The sequence below is a fragment of the Oryza glaberrima genome, chromosome 8, assembly GCF_000147395.1.
Source record: "Oryza glaberrima chromosome 8, OglaRS2, whole genome shotgun sequence".
Taxonomy (NCBI): domain Eukaryota; kingdom Viridiplantae; phylum Streptophyta; class Magnoliopsida; order Poales; family Poaceae; genus Oryza; species Oryza glaberrima.
In genome coordinates, this window is record NC_068333.1 from 23,177,328 (window position 1) to 23,198,390 (window position 21,063).

The following is a 21,063-nucleotide window of genomic DNA, read 5'->3' on the forward strand; positions in this document are numbered from 1 at the left end:
GTTAAGTTGTTATGATTTTATTGGTAGGTTGTTGATCACTTCGGTCTGAGGATTTTTAGGAAGAGATAGTTTTAGATAAGCTTTGAATTCAAAACGAAACAAAATTTAGCAAAAAATATGGGAGAGATTCAATTACAGGCACGTAACCTTGCAGGCTAATTTGAATTTGGGCTTGCAGAGACCGGCCCAATAGAGTGTGTGCTGGATTTTAATGCTTGTTCGAAGCTTTCCGATTTTATTGGAGTTTCACATGAATCAATTCATATATCACAGAATCAGAAATCACATCGATAAACATCTCCAGAAGTCCAGACACTCCATCGTGGAATCTTGTTCAGATAATCACAGTATTTATGTAGAAAGGATAGTAAGATACAGAAATGCAAAAATAAGCGTTTGTTACTCCTGCAAATTGCAAGTGAACAGAACAATCTCAAGCTAAGCTGTTCTTTAATCAGAAGAACAGGATATGAACAAGCAGAGTTTCAAGATATTTTGCGGCGCCGGTTTCGCTTTCTTACCTCGCTATAGATTCTGTGAAAGATCAAATTACATGACCCAAAAATTGTAGAGCAATGCAGGAGTAACACTCTCAGCTGAGAAGTTGTTTGATGTATAACACTCTGATCTTCGATCTTCGTTAGGCGATGCAATGGGAATTTAGAATTATTTTGAATGACCTCATGTGTACAGCCAGCAGGAAGCAAACCGAACAGGCGAGTTCCAGATCACATCACAAAATCTGGAAGTTTTTCGCCATGTGCATCATGATGGGAGTACCACATTATTATAGGGGAACAACGTAAGGCAAGGCAACTACGTCTGCAGAATCGATCAGTCGCGCTTCAGCCCAGACTCGGGGTGATTCTGCAGCCTCCAATATCTCTGATTTCCAGTCAACACTACCCCTGGACAATAGCCAGCTTTGATCAATGCACTTAGACCAGTCATCCATTGCTGGTATAGAGTACACTTGGCCCAGATACTTGGCATCAGGATGAGGCAGTTTCGGAGAGACTTGGCTACTTCCATGGTTGGATGAAGAAACCGAAGTTTTCGGTTCCTTGAGATGATGAGAACCAGTGACGCCGTTATTGTAGCATTCCTTGCTATCTTGAAATCTATCTGCCTTATAAGTATTCGTCCCAACAGGTGAACTAGGTCCACTCCCTTGAGAATAGTCCAATATTTCACCATTTGTACGAGGATCAGTAGGAGATATCCTTGGCAACTTATTCATTCGCATACTATGCTCTGCCACTGCCAACATATTGTGAGAGTAAATGGAATTAAAATAATATCTAGTGGACTATTCAAACATACTATTATGTGTCAAACATCAAATGATTCAGTTATCGATAACAAGAAAAGAAATGCTCTTTGGGCACTCTTAAGGAAGAGGATCTTACCAAGTAGAGAACTGTTAGCCTCGGCATCTTTCCTTTTCTTGACATCATCAGAAGTGAACTCCTCATTAAGTTGACCCAACTGCCGCTGCAAACCATCTATCTTATTCTTGCTTGCGCCAAGAGAATCAAGTTCTTTGCGTTCCTGCTTACTTACAACAACTTTTCCCACCTTTTCTTTCTCTTCAATTCTGTCTTTAGTCTTTCTTTCATTTGCAAGCCGATCCCTATCTTTGTCTTCAACATACTTGTGATCATTACTTTTCAGCTCTTTAGTCTTTCCCTTCCTTTTAACTGCTCCAGCTTTACTGCGTACTGATTGCCGATCCATTCTGATCTGGAAATCGCTATTATTTCCATTCCTGATCTCCATCAGCCCTCTGGGGCTCATGCTGTCACTATTTCTAGAAGGAAAATGGGAAGAAACCACTGGATCTTGGCCCACTTGTTCTGTTCTCAGCAAGGAATTTGGACTTGGTGTAACTACGCCATTTGGAGCCCTCTCTGCACCTGATACAACCGTGGTAATAGTACTTGTACCTTCAGTATTTCTTTGTGGTCGGTCCATTCTGTTATGACTGTGCTTTCTATTTGTATTCGAGTGCTTTTCGGCAGATCCAACTTGAAGGCTCCTCCCATTCTGTAATCGAGGTTTAGACCCAAGGCTAGCACAGTCATAAGCAACACTATATTTCTTCTCTATCATCTCATGATTGAGATGTGTGGGTTGTCTGGATTTCTCAATCACACTGCTCAAAGATCTTTTCTTCCCTTTAGAACCTGCAGAACCAAAGCTTTTGGTACTAGGGAGCAACTTGCCAGTACTACTGCTTGTGTGGTTTGCATGACCTTCTTGATCTAGGATTTGGGTAACCAACTCATTTGCAGGTTTAATATCTTTGACAGCTTCGTGTTGTATTTTTTCTTTAAGCCTTCCATTGTCGAGATCTGCATTCCTCAGAGTTGCTTTTTCCAAAGTTTGATTTGTGTATCTATCATCATCCTTGTTCTTTCTCTTATCTTTGTGCTTCTCTCTTTTGTGTTTCTTGCTGTGCTTATCTTTCCTACGATCGCTATTCTTTTCTTTTCTTTCTCGTCCTCTCCTTTCCTTACTTTCCTTTTTGTGCTTCTTCTCCTTGTGTTTTCCCTGGAAAAAACGTGGTGCATATTCAACATTGATTGACATATAGCAGAAGAAATAAACATGAAATTCACATGTTTACCGAAAACCATTTTCCTAGTAACCAGTTAATCATAATTTTTATCATTAATGAAGGAACCTAAATCGGAATGCACATAGTATACCAGGTTTGGTGGTGGATGATATGGCAATACATAAATATAAAACAGAATTTAATATCTAAACCAAGATCCACAGAGGGAACTTACTCCAAGTAGAATGCATTTCAGAGAAAATATACACACTTTAGTAAAAGCCTACCCAGTTAAGTGAGAAACTAAAAAAAGGCAATGGAAGCACAAACATGTTTTTTTCAAATACGACAATAAGAACATTGTAAATACAGAAGCATATCTGAGGTAAAAACAACATGGTAAAAGGTTTATCATAATATATACTAGCCAACATATCGACAGAAAGCTGTGAAAACAAATGATATATAAGGAAACATCCATGAGAGAATCATCACTGGAAACAAAGGTGGCACAGGTATTTTGCTCCTGTTGGTTTGTGATATTAAAAGAAGCATAGCTGTGAGTACACTTCAACTATTATTTTAGCCTCTGGTGAAACTGGGGAGATGCTACTTTTCTGCTGAATTTAAATTGCAATATTACGTTTTCTTTTTGAAAAACAGTTCTAATGCTTAGTAACAAGTTAATAATGGGTCGTTTTGGATTGAAGCCAAAACGTGACCCTACCAAAATTTTGGTAACTTTAATAGTAAACATGCTAGTTGGATTGAAGCCAAACAATTGGTAGCGCCCACGCTCAATTTGGCTACATTCTAGAATCTTCTTCACTCTCATACTAAATTTTGGCTTTATATTGGTATTAAACCAAACATAGATTAGCTAACTTTGCCCTACCAAAAAATTGGTAGTGCCAAAATTTGCCTAGATTTTGGTACCAATTAATTGGTAGGGTAGAGAACCAAATAGGCCCTAAGTACCCAGTAAGTGGCTTTACAGTGGAACCTTTTCATATGAGCAAAGAATAAAAATTGACTAAATCTAGAAATGCTAACTACTCATAGATGCAAACATTTGTCAAAGCAATGTTCATAAAAATGGCAAATCTATTTAACAGGTAATCTATGGCTCCAACAGATGGAGAATATGGATCGTTTTGGATTGAAGCCAAAACGTGACCCTACCAAAATTTTGGTAACTTTAATAGTAAACATGCTAGTTTGGATTGAAGCCAAACAATTGGTAGTGCCCACGCTCAATTTGGCTACATTTTAGAATCTTCTTCACTCTCATACTAAATTTTGGCTTTATATTGGTATTAAGGGCTTGTTTGGTTTAGTACCCTACCAATATATTGGTAGTGCCAAACTCTAGGCAAGCTTTGGCACTACCAATATTTTGGTAGGGTAGAATTGTAAATGAGTGTCTTTGGATTGATGCCAATTGAGAGCCAAATTTCAAATTATGGTGAAGAACATTCTAGAATTGTGCCAAATTGAGTATAGGCATTACCAAATATTTGGCTTTAAACCAAATCATCACATTTACTATTTAAACTACCAAAACATTGGTATGGCAACATTTTGGTATCAAACCAAAACGGCCCTAAACCAAACATAGATTAGCTAACTTTGCCCTACCAAAAAATTGGTAGTGCCAAAATTTGCCTAGATTTTGGTACTACCAATTAATTGGTAGGGTAGAGAACCAAATAGGCCCTATATTCCCTATTTTCTTGTTTAAAGGGCACTCATACACTGCCTAGTTACTCTACCATGTACTAGCAGCATTTAGTTTGGGCAAGAACAGGGCCATTTCTGCAAGTGATTTGAAAGGCACAAAATCATATGCACCTTCTTTAGCAGATCATTATGCTCACTCCTAGGCTTCGCCTCATACCCAGGCGGCGGGAATGGGAAACACCTGGACATTGTGCCCCTCCTGGAAGATCAATCACAAAACTGAATCCCCAGCAAAGCAGCTCAACAGATTCTCCCAACAAATGCTTGAATTCTTTCTCATGCAACATATCCCCTCTCTAGCATATCATCCCCAGCGCCGGCAACTGCGCGAGGCCGGTGCGCCGTAACCCCGATTTCCAAACACTCAGATGCACAAATCAATCCTCAAAACACAAAATACTATATCTAGACCTAAACAAAAAAATCTCCCGATTCTGTGACTGCTTGGAGCGATCCAGCTCTCAGAAACACCAGATTGCTCTTGATTACTCTCTAATTTGAGGAGAATCCAAGTGGTGGCATGAACAGTACGTGCAATCCTCTTCCATCTGCTCACTCCCCACCACCGATCCCCAACCACAGCCACAGCAGATGAAACTGAAACCCCGGCACGGCACCGCCGCGATCTGAGTCGCTGCAATCTCCACCGGCGCCGCCGACCGCAGCAGTGGCGCCGGAGACGCAGCGCATCAACACCACCGCCGCCGCCGCCGAAGCTTCCGGAAAAAAAAAGTATCGGGCACCGGAAACCCTCACAAACTGCTTCCTCTCGATCTTGAACCAAAACCTACTAGGAAGAGGCCCCCCGATCTAGCGAATCTTTGGCACTCCACGCCTCCAATCCGTCGTCGTGGTCAGTGGCGGATTCTTCCAAGAACTCCCAGAAAAATTTCCCAAGAACGCGAACTCGATCAGCGGGATTTCGCCTATCTCTCTCGGTCCTGAGACTTTCCTCTTCGCTTCTTCTCTCGCTCTCTTTGGGGATTGGTTGGTTACTTCGCCGCAGCGAAAACCTGCGAGTGCGAGGCGGCGACGCAGGAGGAGGAGGAGGAGGAGGTGAGGTGTACTACTTGCTACAGCTGCTGCTGCTGGAGGAGGAGACGTGGAGGAAGCGGACGAACACCATGTTTGGGTTACAGGTGTCGAGCTACCACTGCAGTGATTCATCATCCTTCCGCCATTCGGTTTGTTGCATGGTAGACTGTAGACTGGATGTTTTATGGAGTTGTTTTATACAGTAGCCCTCTATAAAAAGTTATTTTATAAATAAATTTTTAGAAAAAAATATTTTACAAATAGACTCTTTTCTTAGGCTGTGTTCTTTCCTTCGAGTTCCCAGCCCCTCTCCCTCGTTTTCCGCGCGCACGCTTTTCAAACTGCTAAATGGTGTGTTTTTTGTAAAAAGTTTCTATATGAAGGTTGCTTAAAAAATAAATTTATCTATTTTTTAAAAAAAATTAGCTAATACTTAATTAATTATGCAATAATGTGTGTTTCGTTTTGCGCGCCGGGAGGAGGAACGCAGCCTTAGCCTCTCGCAGTGCAAACTATGGGACCCATACCCCTAACACAAAAAATTGGTCCAAAGACAGTCACCCTACAGTGCAAGCACCCATATGTATGTGGCTTAATTGAATGGAGACACAAATGAAGAAAATAAAGCCCACAGTGGGCGTGACCCTAGGGCGAGCAGCCGGTGGAGCGCAAGGAAATTTATTTCCTCACCTACCCCTCTAGAGCTTCTCTCTTCCTCGCCCTTCTTTCTCGACCTCTTCTCCTTCTCCGCTCCATCTCGTCGCCTACCTCTCCTCCCGGGGCGGTGGGAGGCGTCCCCTGTGGTGGCGGCTGGCGCGGCGACGGGAGGCGTCCCCGGCTCGTGCTGATGCCGCTCGCTCGCCGAAGGAGGTCGGTCACCAGCTACATCGGGCTCACTGGCGTGCGGGCGAGGGAGTAGGACGTCGGTGTCCGTGGCAACAGCGTGAGGTGTCCCCGACGGCGGCTGCTGCTGGCGCAGTGTGGCGGCGAGCAGCCGGAGCGTGGGGCAGCTTAGCGTTGGATCTGGCCAGGGTCGGCGGGAGTGGACGGCGCGACGCCGACGGGCGGCCGGCGGCGGGAGCGGACGGCTTCTCCACCTCGCTGATTTCCCCCTTCCTTTTCTCTACCAAATGACTCAGAGAAATTTTGTTGCTTTGCTTTTCTCTACCAAATCTGTGGTGGGCGTTTGGGGGGATTTTCCTGCGCATTTGGGGGGATTTTTGTTCATCGATGATTTCTTTGGAGGGCGATTTGGGGTTTTCTACAGGTGGATTCGGCGCGAGGGCACGGGGCAGCGAAGAAATGCCCACAGCGCGCGTGCCTCCCTTTTCCCCGGCCGCTCGCGCCCTCGCTGCAACGAAGTATTGCGCCGCTTAGGTAGGGGACGGGAAACCTAGCAAAGGCGCGGTCCCTCCCTCCACGTCGACCAAAAACTGAGCTGGCGCAACGAGGTTCCGCGCCAGCTCAGTGCACTATGAGAGGCCTTAGTGTAATGTTATTGACGCCGAGATTTAATGTCTCGTTGATATCCTCGTTCTCCTGAGATATGTTATTGATGTGAAAAGGGATTGATACCAGTGATAGATTTGTTTGTAAATGGATCTGAGAATGATTAGAATGTAAATATTTTTTTCTTACATGAACGCAGAGCAATATTTTTTTTTGAGGGATTATTTGTAAGTTTTAGGAAGGACTAAAGTATAAAAGAACCCAGTCGGTGTAGACTTGTCGCTGCTACGGACGAATGACCGTACGATTTAGGACGACGACGAAGGCGGCGCCACGCGGAATAAGTTCACTTTGGGTCCCTCTATTTGTCGCCTGATTTTCGTCCCTTGACCGTAAAACCGGTACGACTCGTCCCTCAACTTACTAAAACCAGGTAAATGAGATCCCTCGGCGGTTTTGAATGCGGTTTTAGCTGACGTGACGCTTACGTGGCTTGTCTGACTAGGTCTTCGTTCCATGTGGCATTGACGTGGCGCTTACGTTTTAATTATATCTCGGAAAAATAATAAAAAGCGTGGTCCCACATGTCAGCTGTACACACACCTCTCTTCTTCCCTCTCCCTTCTCTCTCTTCTTCCTTTCCCCTCTCTCTCTCCTTCCCGGGCTGCCGACGGCGTGGGTGGGCCGCGGAGCAGGCGAGCTCCGGCGGCGGCGGCGGGCGTGGTCGGTGCCGCCCCCGACCGGAGCGCCGCGGAAAGCGCGGCGTTGGCGGCGGGTGACCGGAGAAGTGCGCACGCCGGGCGGTCGGAGTCGGCGAGCGCCGCGACGTCGGAATCGGCCAAACCAACCCTTCCTCCTCCCCAAAAATACCCTCTCTCTCTCTCTCTCTCTTCGCCCCAAATCCCCCACCGCCTCCCCCACCTCCTAACCCTCCTCCTCCTCGTCGTTGCCGCCGTCGGCGTCGCCGAGTCGGCTTCCGAAGCGGACGCCATCCACGACCTGGCCAAGTCGGTCCCGGCCCTAGGGTGGGATGGCGACAACGTGTGCAGCTTTGAGGGTGTCACCTGCGAGCGGGGCGGGTCGGGGAAGGTGACGGAGCTCAACCTCGCCGACAGGGCGCTCGCCGGCACGCTCTCCTCGCTCACCGCGCTGCAGCTCCAGGGGAACGCGCTCGCCGGCGCCGTCCCTTCCCTCTCCGGGATGGCCTCCCTCACCCGCCTCGCCCTCGACGGCAACGCCTTCACCTCCCTACCACCCGACTTCCTCCTTGGCCTCACCTCACTGCAGTATCTCAGCGTCATCGCCAACTGCTCCTCCCTCGAAACCTTCTTTGCCTCCAACGCGCTTCGGTCAGGGGGCGGCGCCGACCACGCTCGCCGCCGCATCCCGCCGCTGCCGCCGGAGCTCGCCTGCTCCGCCGCCCACCCGCGCCGTCGGCAGCCCGGGAAGGAGAGAAAGAGAGAGGGGAAAGGAAGAAGTGAGAGAAGGGAGAGGGAAGAAGAGAGGTGTGAGGTTGACATGTGGGGCCCACGTGGGCCCCACCATTTATAAAATATTTTTGTGTACAGCTGACATGTGGGACCACGCTTTTTATTATTTTTCCGAGATATAATTGACACGTAAGCGCCACGTCAATGCCACGTGGGACGAAGACTGGTCAAACAAGCCACGTAAGGACCACGTCAGTCAAAACCGTCGAGGGACCTTGTTTACCCGGTTTTCGTAAGTTGAGGGACGGGTCGTACCCGGTTTTGCGGTCAAAGCAAGGGACGTAAATCGGACTGGGCGACAAATAGAGGGACCCAAAGTGAACTTATTGCGCGCCACGCTAATACCATGGAGGCCCAAACCCAATCTGGGCCGTCAAATCAGCCACGGTCAGGCCCAGCCGGCCCATCTCCACCTTGCAATCGTGCCAAGGCCTCGTCACCGCGGCGGCGGCGCCTCCGGCGTACGGACACCTGGTGATGATGATGATGATCTCAGGTGAAAACGACGGTGAGCCACAGCACTGAGCCTTACTTTCTCACAGTCAACTCCTCTCACTACCAGTAGTGGCTTCTGACTGATCAGTGAGTGACTGAGTTAGTGAGTGACAGATATCAAGGCTGCATCTTCCAAGAATCATGGCCACCAAAAGGTCTCCTGATTGCGTTGACATATGCTCTGTGATTCATGATCTCGCTTCGTTTTCAAGGGACAGAAACATGAATAACCAATGCAGATTCAGACATTCAGTAGAGGCCAGTTAGGACATACAGAACAGGCTGTGATGGTAGATGAGTTTGGTTATGTGTTCAAAGGAGGGAAAATTTGGCTTGGCTTGGCTTTGCTGGCCTCTGCTAACTACCAAGTGTGTGACAGTTGAGATCTCATTAACTCCCCAGGTTTTCCTCCAGAGATTCAGAGTGCAGAAGTAGATGCATCATGTTCATTGTTTTCAATTTACAGTTAGGATGGACAGCACAATCTCACGGAGTCAATTTTGATTCAGAGTTGGGAGATCTGGGAGGTCGGTCTGACTGATCACTTTGCTTTTTATTTCATTGGCTAAATGTACTCCATTGTACAGACGAACCATCATTGTTTCAGAGATTAGGGTTCAAGAGAAAAAAAACCTGAAAAAAAATATTACTGTCATGTTTCAGAAAAAAGAAATCGTCCTGCAGGAAAACACACTCATTTTAGCTCCGTAATTGACAGATGGGGCTGAACTCTGAAGTCTGAAGTCATGAACGTCTAGAAGAAGTCATTGCAACGTGGCTTATCTTTACAAAAGAAAAAAAAAGATGAAAAAAAAAAAGAGAAGATAGCAAGACAGCAAAAGCGAAAGGTAAAATGGAAGGTGGCTCATCTAGATAGTTAAAACTGTAGATGATGAATTAGGATATCCTTTTTCATCAGACAGTGGTGTCCCTTGATCCAAGATCGATCAGGGAAAGCGAAAGGTTGAGCCTGCCCATTCCTGCACCGATCGATGCATGGCTTGAAACTTGTGATCGAGATAATGGTACAAGATGAGTGAGCAAGAGAGCATAGGTGTACTACAATATCACCAAAAGAAAAGGCTCCAAATCTTAGCTTTTGCCACTGTCCACTCAACTAGTGCAGGTCCAAATGGTGATCTTGGAAGCTGGAATCCTGAAATTAGCTAATAAAAAAGCATTAAAGCTTTAGAAAAGCAACTCCTAGTACGATGTTTCTTTTCTGAAAGATATGTAGTTTGCAACTAGGCTTCTCGGATACAGAGAGGATGCGATCAAAGATGTACGAGTCATTTTCAGTTAACATATGAGATTCATCCTGCCCAGCAAATGGTTAAGAAAAGAAAAGGTGAGCTTTGAATGCTGTTTGGAAGGCACAGGTAGTGGTACTGTAGTAGCAGCAGTACAGACAGAGTTAAATCCATTAACCAATTCTTTGATGATCAATGGGTCAGGGAGCTGGCCACAATTTCACAATCTGGCTCCATATGTACAGTGCCGAGGTACAGACAACCAATTTATCACATGAGATTTAGGATGAACAGCACATGAGGGAAATCAATTTAGACTGGATGCAGTTAAAGGAAAAGACAAGCAACAATCTCAGCAGTACATAAGTTGTCTCCTACCTGTGAAAAAGGGTCAGAAATTTGCAAGTGGTGAGGCACAAAGGGGACCAAAGTCTGGATGAGGTCAATATTTGCCTAACCTTATGCTTATACTAGTCAATGACTGGCTAATTTCTCCAGCTCACCTTGTCCATGGGGACCAAGCTTATGATACAGTAACAGCCAGGCTAGATCGGTAGTACCAATCCGGTGAGCAATGCAGTTCAAGAGGTGATACTAGATATTTATTGGCCTTATTGAGTAGTTTAGTTGAAATGTGATAGGTTATAGAAGTAATGCTGTAATAAAAACAGGACCCTTTTTGACATGAAGCAGGTGAATAACATGTTCAGTTACTTCAACTAATAAAGTGATTGTCCTGGAGCACAATGCCAAACCTGAACTTTTTTTATTAGTATTTTTAAGGATGGCAAGCATCAGGTCCAAATTGTCTCCCTGGCCAGCTGCTGATAGATATTCCATTTTTCATATGCTGAAAAAGATGTGCAGGCAGGCAGATTTTGTTCTTCATCATCACCACAGCTCATCAGACTTTCAGAGGGCTCCATGTAGTTTTTTTGTGCATAATGTATTATTCTCTGTGGTCCTATCTTGCTAGCCATGCCCAATGCATTTCTCTTCACACTTCACAGGATTGCCTCAGCATGACATGAACACATTAGCTAAGCTTATCTAAGATCAATGGTGTGAACTGTGAAGGCAGGAGTGGACAAGAGCAAATTGGGTTAAGCAGGAATCCAATGTGTACACACGTTGCAGCAATCTTCCACTCACACTTCCCCCTTATGAATTCAGAATTCACACTAATGCATCAGTCAGAATGTTAAATATAGATAGTGAAGGCTGTGTTTAGTTCACACCAAAATTGGAAGTTTGATTGAAATTAGAACGATATGACGAAAAAGTTGAAAGTTTATGTGTGTAGAAAAATTTTGATGTGACGGAAAAGTTAGAAGTTTGAAGAAAAACTTTGGAACTAAACACGGCCGAAATGAACATACAAAACAGCTTGAAGCTCAAGAATTACTGTATTTGGTAGGAGATTTTTGATGATGGACACATCATCAGGAGTTGCTTTCTGAACAGCATGAACTGGGGGCTGCATCACTGTAGTCAGTCACTGTACCAAAATGCTCAATGCTCCCTTCAACCTTTCATGGATGCTATCTAAAAAGCAGCAGCATCGATTCCCAAACGATTGTATTCCATTCCATCACCAACTATCCAATTCCACTACCAATCTCTCACAGATAGTGCCAGAGAAATCAGAAGCAAGTCACACACACACAGAATTCACAAACACTCCACATGCAGTAAGATGCTCTGGTTCAGAGAACAGTGCCCAAAACTGGACAGGTTTTATAAATGCAGAAAGAAATCGCAGCAAAGTCCACCGCCAAAATTTAAAGTATATATATAATTTTTTTTATGGCAGCCTGAAGCTGCTTGGATTTACACCCACTACAGCATCTTGTGTTCTTGTTGCTGGCATGATCATTCAGGAATAACACCAAATGAGACCAAATGAACAAGAACAAGATGGTAATTAACTGAAAAGAATAAGTTCAGAGGAAAATATTCTAAACCAGAAGGATTCCAGTGACATCATCTTTCTTCTGCCCTGGCTCCTTCCTTTTTTTGCTCTGTCATCTTATCTATACTCCAGTCCATTTCTTTTTCTCTCTACTAGCCATGGATTTTGCTTAAGCAGCATAAGCAAAATTCAGCATGGTTGATTGCATCCATCATGGAGAAACAAAGCAGCAATCTTTTAAACAAATTAGCACTGAAAAAAGTTGCAGGACGAGTGCTAGCCTCCAAGGACAATTGGGTGGACACGTCACGACGCGGCGGACATGGCCATGGATTTCCTCTTGCCCTTGGCGATCTTGGCCGTGTCGAGCTTGTAGTAGTGGACGAACCAGTCGACGAAGCGGCGGAGGCCGGCGTCGAGGGGGGTCGCCGGGCGGTAGCCGAAGTCGCGCGCGGCGTGGCTGACGTTGGCGTGGGTGAACGGCACGTCGCCATTGCTGGGCATGGTGACGACGCGCTTGTTCGCCTTCCTGCCTAGGAGCTTCTCGAGGATGGCGACCATGCGGGTGACCGGCACCGGCGAGGTGTTGCCGAGGTTGTAGACGCGGAGCGGCGCCGGGCCGCGCTTCTTGCCGGACTTGGTGCCGGTGCTCTCGCCGGCCGTGTCGAGCGCGCCGAGGCAGCCCTTGACGACGTCGTCGATGTAGGTGAAGTCGCGGCGCGCGTCGGCGCCGTCGGCGGTGCGGAACAGCGTGATGGGCTCGCCGGCGACGATGCTGCGGGCGAAGGAGAAGTAGGCCATGTCGGGGCGGCCCCACGGCCCGTACACGGTGAAGAAGCGGAGGCCGGTGATGGAGAGGCCGTAGATGTGGTTGTACGCGTGGGCGATGGCCTCGCCGGCCTTCTTGGTCGCCGCGTACAGCGACGCCGGCCGGTCGGTGCGGTGCTCCTCGGAGAAGGGCGCGTCGGTGTTGAGCCCGTACACCGACGACGAGGACGCCCACACGATCGCCGGCTGCGGGTCGGCGTGCTTGGCGGCGACCTCGAAGACGCTGACGAGGCCGGCGACGTTGGACGCGACGTACGTCTGCGGCGCGCGCATCGCGTAGCGCACCCCGGCCTGCGCGGCGAGGTGGAGCACGTGCGTGAAGCGCGCCGCGTCGAACAGCCGCTCCAGCAGCGCGGCGTCGTTGATGTCGGCGTCGAGCACGGCGACGCCGCGCGACGCCAGCAGTCGCTGCCGCGCCCGCTTCAGGGACGGGTCGTAGTAGGAGTTGAAGTTGTCGAGCCCCACCACGCCGTCCCCGCGCGCCCGGAGCGCCAGCGAGCAGTGCGCGCCGACGAACCCGGCGGCGCCCGTCACCAGCACCGACAAGCCCCCGTCCCTCCTCGGCGCCGCGCTCCTCCTCACCTCCTTCTCCCACGCCGCGCCCCCATACGCCACCGCCGCCGACGACCCAAGCAAGCTCCGGTGCGACGACCGCGACGCCGCCCTGTGCTTCCCGTTCGCGGCGGCGGCGGCGGCGGAGGAGAGGTGGAAGGAGTGGGACAGCAGCGACGGGTAGTGCACGGTGAAGAGGCAGACGAGGCAGAGCGTCGCCAGGATGGTTGCCCGGAACAGCAGGTGCGACGACGCCGACAGGAGCTTGCCGCTCGCCACCCGGCGCACCATCAGCGCCCCGCCACCACCGCCCCCCAGCTTCACCCCCTTCGCCGCCGCGTCCACCACGCCGGAGTGCGGCATCATCTGCTGCTGCTGCTGCTGCTGCTGTTTGCTGCCAAGGTGTTCGACCGCGTGCGCGAGAGTGGGAGAGTGAGAGTGGAGTGAGGTGAGTGAGAGGTGGTGGCTATAATAACACGCGGCGTGGTGGGCAGCGGGCGGAGGAGGCGCGGGAGGGACCGCGGATTTGGGTCGTTTTACCGGCAAAACAAGCTGAGTTTGGGTGCAGCGGCGATGCAACCGTGTGTGCGTGTGGGTTGGGGGAGACGCGCAGCTGCGGCGTGCGGGCGTGTCAGAAATCACCGCGTCGAGGTGAGAGTGGATTTATCTGGGTTGCTTTGCCAGGTAGTGGCCGGCCAATCAACTCAAAGCACTTGCCCACACGGTACGTAGGAGTACTGTACATATACACCCTCTCAAAAAGAGGGGGAAAAAAGCAGGTTGGACATGAGCCTTGTAGTTTTGTAGTCCAACGCGGTTTCATTTCTGAGTTGATGAAAATGTAGTTATATCTTTTTTTTTCCCGTGTTGGGTAGAGTTGGAGTGAGCAAGAAATGGTGAGAAAATTTCTTGTTTTCTCTGCGCATGTTTCCAAACTCTTGAAACGCTGCGGTTTTTTAAAAAATAATATATAGTAAAGTTACTTAAAAATTGTTTTAATTTATTTTTAAATTTAAAACTATTAATTCTTAATTAATAATATGCTAATGGCTCATATCAATTTACGTATTAACTTTTCGCTCCTCTCAAACTCAGCGTTAGGATGGATTATAAGTGAGGTCGATAACAGTTGTACCATTTCGAGGAACAGAAAGAAAATATTTATCAAAATAGGACAAAGAGACTCCAGGTGTGTTTAGGCCTGGTTTAGTTCCCAACTTTTTCTTCAAACTTCCAACTTTTCCATCACATTGAAACTTTCCTACACACACAAACTTCCAACTTTTCTGTCACATCGTTCCAATTTCAATCAAACTTCTAATTTTGACGTGAACTAAACACACCCTTAGTTCACAATAAAATTGGAAGTTTGGTTGAAATTGGAACGATGTGATGGAAAAGTTGGAAACTTGTGTGTAGAAAAATTTTGATATGATGGAAAAGTTGAAAGTTTGAAGAAAAAATTTAGAACTAAACTCGGCCTCCATATCTCAGAATGCTACAAGAGATACTATCGCCGTGTTCAGTTTCAAAGTTTTTCTTCAAACTTCCAACTTTTTTATCATATCGTTTCAATTTTAACCAAACTTTCAATTTTGGTGTGAAATAAACACAACCTATAAGAGACATTAACCTACTTGATCTAGCACCTGAAAAAAGTTTTTTGAAGAAAAACCAAATAAATAAACGCTGATCACCGTCTTTATTCTTTCGACAGAATAACAAACCGAGGTCATTGAACAAGTTGGAAACCTGAACCCAAAGTTAGCACCACCGATTTGATCATCGACGACCCGATAGACAAACCTCCACAGGTCTTCATTGATGACCTCGTCTACGGGATAGTTACCAACAAAGAGATAAAAAAAAAAAGCAAAATGACTATTGGCAGACCAAACTCCATGAACATCATGGAAGGCAAACATCATGTAGTTATAACAGTATCATTTACTCATTAAACAAGTTGAAATATAAGTATTTATGTGCATATATGAATATTTAGGTGCAAATTGCCAGTGCAACTATGAGCATTATGAACAGCGTCTAGAATGGAGAGATCAATCGAGTACCTGAGAAGCGATCTCTTGATCTAGACCTAATTGGCTTAATGAATAATGACATCTAGGTGAATAAAATAGATCAAAGTGGAAAGGTCCAAACTAATATGAAATTTTCCATTTGGTATATAGCCCACGATAACATGGTGAGCATTGATGGGGTCTACCTTATAATTAGCTAGCTTATCCTCGTCTTTGTGATTAATCGTGCTCTCCCTCCTTCCGATTTTCAATGTTCGTTGTTATCTACTTTTAGACATATGTTTAATTATTCGTCTTATTTTAAAAGATCATGTTATTATTATTTATTATATTTAATTTATTTTTCTATTAGAAAAATAAACATAACTTATATTTTAAAGAGAATAAGATGAATGGTCAAACATAAATTAAAAACTGAACGGCGTCAAACATTAAAACCCAAATTGAAGGGAATATATACTCAGTACTACTCCCTCCGTTTCTAAATATTTAACGCCGTTGACTTTTTTAAACATGTTTGACCGTTCGTCTTATTCTAAAAATTTAAGTAATTATTAATTATTTTCTTATCATTTGATTTATTGTTACATATACTTTTATGTATACATATAGTTTTACATATTTCACAAAAGTTTTTAAATAAGACGAACGGTCAAACATGTTTAAAAAAGTCAACGGCGTCAAATATTTTCACTGTGTTTAGTTTTAAACTTCCAACTTTTCTATCACATCAAAACTTTCCTACACACATAAACTTCCAACTTTTTCGTCAAATCGTTTCAATTTCAACTAAACTTCCAATTTTGGCGTGAACTAGACACACCCTTAGAAACGGAGGGAGTATCTAGTACTAAATATTTGCCGTTTTCTTATCTTTCATAAAAGTACTTGTCTTTCTTAACATGCAATGCATACTATGTACGTTGTACTTTGCCCAGTATTCAACTCTGATGAGTTGGATGACAGTTTGGAAAGGGTGTGAACGGATGAACTGATGGTGCTTTGGAGACTTTTGAACATGGTTTAATTTGCTGGCCGGGTTTTCTAATGCATTTTCCTTTTAATTTAATTACATTTACCTCCATACTTCATCAACACGAAAAGGGAAAGTCTCTTCCCATAGGCCAATCTGACAAAGTTAGATAATCCTAATGACAAGCCATACAGGAGTCAGGACAAGTAGTAGAGTATCAGTATAGCCTAAGCCCCTATGCAAAGCTTTGAGTTCATGAAGTGATTATAATAAATCACAGCGCTTAATTAATCACATCATGGCAATGGGCTAGCAAATTAGGGCAAGTTGAGCCGATGGACTCACTTGTAAATCACTCCTGTTTAGTATAATCAATGCGACTCTGAAGAAACTTTCTGCATTTCTGTATCATTTCTTTATGTCAAACTGATGTGTGATTTAATTAGTAGTTGCTCTTCCAAGACTCCAAAAATTGGTATTCTAGTCCTGAATTCATGATCGATTTGATGACAAAGGTCAGCAACTCACATGCACGCATGTACTACAGCATTCTTCATCCATCCAACGGTTGGTACGTGGTAATAGCTAGCTAGCTTCGTACCAAGCTAGCGCCATTACTGTCGTCGCCGTATGCTCGATCGATCGCAATGTGCAGCCACGTGCGACCCCACGCGCGCGGCGGCCGCACGCCGGAAACGGGAGACGGTGGTTGGCCGCCGGGATATCAGACCGGCGGCGGCCGGCCGCCGCCGGCTGAAGTAGTCCGTGTGTGCATCCAACACACAGCTAGCTGCACGCAACTATAGTCAGTGTATGGTCTAGTTGAGTTGTGTGGCAACGATGACATCAGTCTAAGGGCCCGTTTAGTTCCCCGAAAATTTTTTCTAAAAACATCGCATCGAATCTTTGAACACATGTATGAAGCATTAAATATAGATAAAAGAAAAACTAATTGCACAGTTATGGGAGAAATCGCGAGACGAACCTTTTAAGCATAATTAGTCCGTGATTAGCAATAAGTGCTATAGTAACCCACATGTGCTAATGACGGCTTAATTACTCTCAAAAGATTCGTCTCGCGGTTTCCAGGTGAGTTCTGAAATTAGTTTTTTTATTCGTGTCCGAAAATTCCTTCCGACATCCGGTCAAACGTTCGATGTGACACTCAAAAAATTTCTTTTCCCCAACTAAACACACCCTAATTGAGTTGCGCTTCGACTAGGTTGTTGTCCTAACCCTGGTATTTTCTGATGAAGTCGGAGTCGCCCAAGTATTGGTGTGATGACGATAACATCGCGTCTTTGCCAGTGTATGGGAGCCCTGTTTTTTTTAGCTTGTTGTACATGAATGGCTTTTGTTGAGTACGTAGAGCTCGGTTGTCCTGCTCTCGTTTTCTTGGTAGCTTAGTTTAGTTGGTTGAATGTCGTAATAGTTGTGGTTTTTACCTAGTTTTCTCTAATTAATAGTGCATTGTACGGTTTGATCCCGTTCTCTCCTTAAAATGGGACACTTCTTCTATACATAAAATGTCGGTAATGGTCTGACTGTTAGAAAAAAAAGAAGTCCGTGTATAGTCACGAAATTCCTAAGTCGGTGGGATCGAGAAAAGTGATATGCTACTTATGAGATGTTTTTACATGATGGGATGAAAATGTCCCCCGTGTTTTGGGACGGTATTCCGGACTCGAGGAACACTACATTCGACCATGTTCTTGTGACTACAAAATACTTAGTAGTATTGTCGTTGCGTCCTCACTGCCAACTATTTTCTCGAATATCGTTGATATTTGAAAAAAAATGGCTGATCATCGAAAAACACTATTTGTAGTTCAGGTTCAACGGTGTTGGCGTGTCGCTGGCTCTATCACCGTGCGTCCATAGTGCAAAGGTGAATAGTAGTAGTGCTTCCAGTGGTAACTGATTGTCTGAATTAACTACAGAGAGATATTAGTGTGATTGATGAGACCTTGGTATAATAAGGCAGTGATAGTGACCTTAGTTTCTGAGAATTTATAGTTTAGTTTATAATGGCACGGTCGTGCATGCATGCTGATGAAGTGATGATCATTGCTGATCGATCGACCATGGCACTGACCAAATTAAAAAGAAGGCGAGACCACAACAGGTAGCGATATATATGATGGTCCATAAGAGTCGTATCATGCAACAAATTGCAATGTCTGAATTAGTTAGGCAGGGCCATTATTAACCAATTGCATCTTCCTTCTTTTGCTACAGCAAGCTGTCAAGCTGAGCATACGTCCTCCTCTCCGCCTGGCCAATAAATCCTTCATAATGTCAGGATCAGTAATCACTTCAATGACCATCTTGAACACTGCCTCCAGTGCTCACACAAAAACTTGTCACTTTTCTGAATCATTTTGCTGTTCTTGATCCAGGGAAAGTCTGTAGCTAGGGACAAAATCGATATTATGCTATCATAGATTTCATCAGAATGTCAACTTTTTAGCGTGTTATTTCTAAAATACCTTCATAACTAATATTCTAACATATTATTTTTATTTTAGAGTGATATTTTAGCGAACCAGAATACATTCTACTGAACCCTCTTTCTACTATGGTGGTGGGCTTTTGAGAAGTGATGGACCTACAGAGTACAGCTCATTCCAAAGTCTGAAGATCCAGAGACAGACATCACTCGGGTATCGTAGAGATCACTCATATGCACATCGCAAACGACAAGGCGAGATGCGCGTCGAAATCGATTCAATGCACTCGGAGGACTCACCTAGCAGCAGACAGCAGCTCAAGAAATAAAAAAAGAAAGATTCAGATTTTCAGAAACTGACGCGCTTTTCAGAGGCAACAAAGCAAAACTACACGGGATGTTTGTCGCTGACCTCTGAGATTACCACTAAACTCTAATACTCCCTCCGTCCCATAATAATATAAGGGATTTTGAGTTTTTCTCGTAATGTTTGACCGCTCGTCTTATTTAAAAATTTTTAAAATTATTATTTATTTTATTTGTGACTTACTTTATTATCTACAGTATTTTAAGCACAACTTTTCGTTTTTTATATTTACAAAAAAAAATTGAATAAGACGAGTGGTCAAACGTTGCAATAAAAAACTCAAAATCATTTATATTGTAGGACTGAGGGAGTAGTAGGTTTTTTCGATACGTTGATGGAGCTAAACCAAGTTAGGTTGTGTTTAGTTAATTCTAAAGTTGGAAGTTTGGGTTAAAATTGATGTGATGCGACTAAAAAGTTACGTGTGTATGATAGGTTGATGTGATGAAAAAGTTGGAAGTTTGGATCTAAATATAGCCTTAGTTCCAAAGTTTTTCTTCAAACTTCTAACTTTTCCATCACATCAAAACTTTCCACACACTTAAACTTCCAACTTTTCCGTCACATCATTCCAATTTCAACTAAACTTTTAATTTTAGTGTGAACTAGACACATCCTAATGCGTAAAGATTTGCATAAGCTACACGTAGTCCATTTATGGTGCTTGTTGTTTACTATTCAGGATCGTACGAGAGAACGCGTCCTTCTCTGTTCATCGTTTTCTGAACTTTGCAGAGATCAGTTTTTGTCCACATGTATTCAAGGGTTTTTGACGAGTTTCTGACTGTATTGAATGCTTAGCTTAAGGAGGGTGTGTTTAGTTGGGGAAAATGAAATTTTTGGTTGTCACATCGAACGTTTGACCGGATATCGGAAGAGGTTTTCGAACACGAATGAAAAAACTAATTTCAGAACTCGCCTGGAAACCGCGAGACGAATCTTTTGAGACTAATTAAGCCGTCATTAGCACATGTGGTTACTGTAGCACTTATGGCTAATTACGGACTAATTAGGCTTAAAAGATTCGCCTCACGATTTCCTCCATAACTGTGCAATTAGTTTTTTCTTTTTATCTATATTTAATGCTTCATGCATGTGTCCAAAGATTCGATGTGATGTTTTTTGGAAAAATTTTTGGGGAGCTAAACGGGTCCCGTTAGTTCCCAAAAACATCACATCGAATATTTGGACACATGCATGGAGCATTAAATATAGATAAAAAGAAAAACTAATTGCACAGTTAGGGAGGAAATCACGAGATGAATCTTTTGAGTCTAATTAGTCCATGATTAGCCATAAGTGCTACAGTAACCTATATGTGCTAATGACGGATTAATTAGGCTTAAAAGATTCGTCTCGCGGTTTTCAGGCGAGCTATGAAATTAGTTTTTTCATTCGTGTCCAAAAACATCTTCCGACATTCGGTCAAACATCCGATGTGACACATAAAAATTTTCATTTCACGAACTAAGTAGGAAAAATAGAAAAGGAGAACCGTACCGTTTTCTCCCCCTATCCTATCGATGTATCCGCGTGCGTGGATAAAGGGCGAGAAAAGCGACCGGTCAACCTCCCTATCGCTTACACTCACCCGGATCTTTCCCAAACCAACCTTGCCAACCGCAGATCGAGCATCTGAGCAGCCGCCGGCACACTCTACCTCCTCCTCCTCCTCACATCTTTCACCTCTCAAGTTTCTCACAAGCAAAGTGGAGGCCCACGACGGAGGGCGGCCAGCAATGCAAAGCTTGCGATGGGCAGAGGCCGGCGACCACCCGATCTTCTCTTGATATGGGCAGCGGTGGAGGAGGAGGGCGCATGCGGCTAGTGACCACAACATCAAGCGATCCCTAGCCGCCATCGATCCAGCAGCAAGCTTGAAGAAGGAGGTCAAGGTGGAGTTGGAAATTCTCATATCCGATTT

The 21,063-nt window shown here is 44.9% G+C and overlaps 2 protein-coding genes across 2 annotated transcripts; both read right to left on the reverse strand.

Annotated features, from left to right (window-relative positions):
- Positions 1-330: 330 nt before the first annotated feature.
- Positions 331-5,490, reverse strand: LOC127782260 (uncharacterized). The gene is made up of 3 exons (XM_052309384.1): positions 4,412-5,490; positions 1,410-2,553; positions 331-1,260 (listed from the first exon to the last, which is right to left on the reverse strand). The coding sequence occupies exons 1-3, from the start codon at positions 4,487-4,489 to the stop codon at positions 788-790; spliced, it is 1,695 nt and encodes a 564-aa protein (XP_052165344.1). The 5' UTR covers positions 4,490-5,490; the 3' UTR covers positions 331-787.
- A 6,296-nt stretch (positions 5,491-11,786) lies between these two features.
- On the reverse strand, positions 11,787-13,917 carry LOC127783265 (UDP-glucuronate 4-epimerase 6-like). The gene has a single exon (XM_052310502.1). The coding sequence runs from the start codon at positions 13,675-13,677 to the stop codon at positions 12,238-12,240; it is 1,440 nt and encodes a 479-aa protein (XP_052166462.1). The 5' UTR covers positions 13,678-13,917; the 3' UTR covers positions 11,787-12,237.
- Positions 13,918-21,063: the final 7,146 nt, after the last annotated feature.

Coding starts and splice junctions, on each gene's coding strand:
- LOC127782260 (XM_052309384.1), bottom strand. CDS start 4,489: ATGTCCAGGTGTTTCCCATTCCCGCCGCCTGGGTATGAGGCGAAGCCT. Junction 2,554..4,411: donor ATAATGATCTGCTAAAGAAG/GTGCATATGATT, acceptor CGTTTTTTCCAG/GGAAAACACAAGGAGAAGAA. Junction 1,261..1,409: donor GGCTAACAGTTCTCTACTTG/GTAAGATCCTCT, acceptor ATATGTTGGCAG/TGGCAGAGCATAGTATGCGA.
- LOC127783265 (XM_052310502.1), bottom strand. CDS start 13,677: ATGATGCCGCACTCCGGCGTGGTGGACGCGGCGGCGAAGGGGGTGAAG.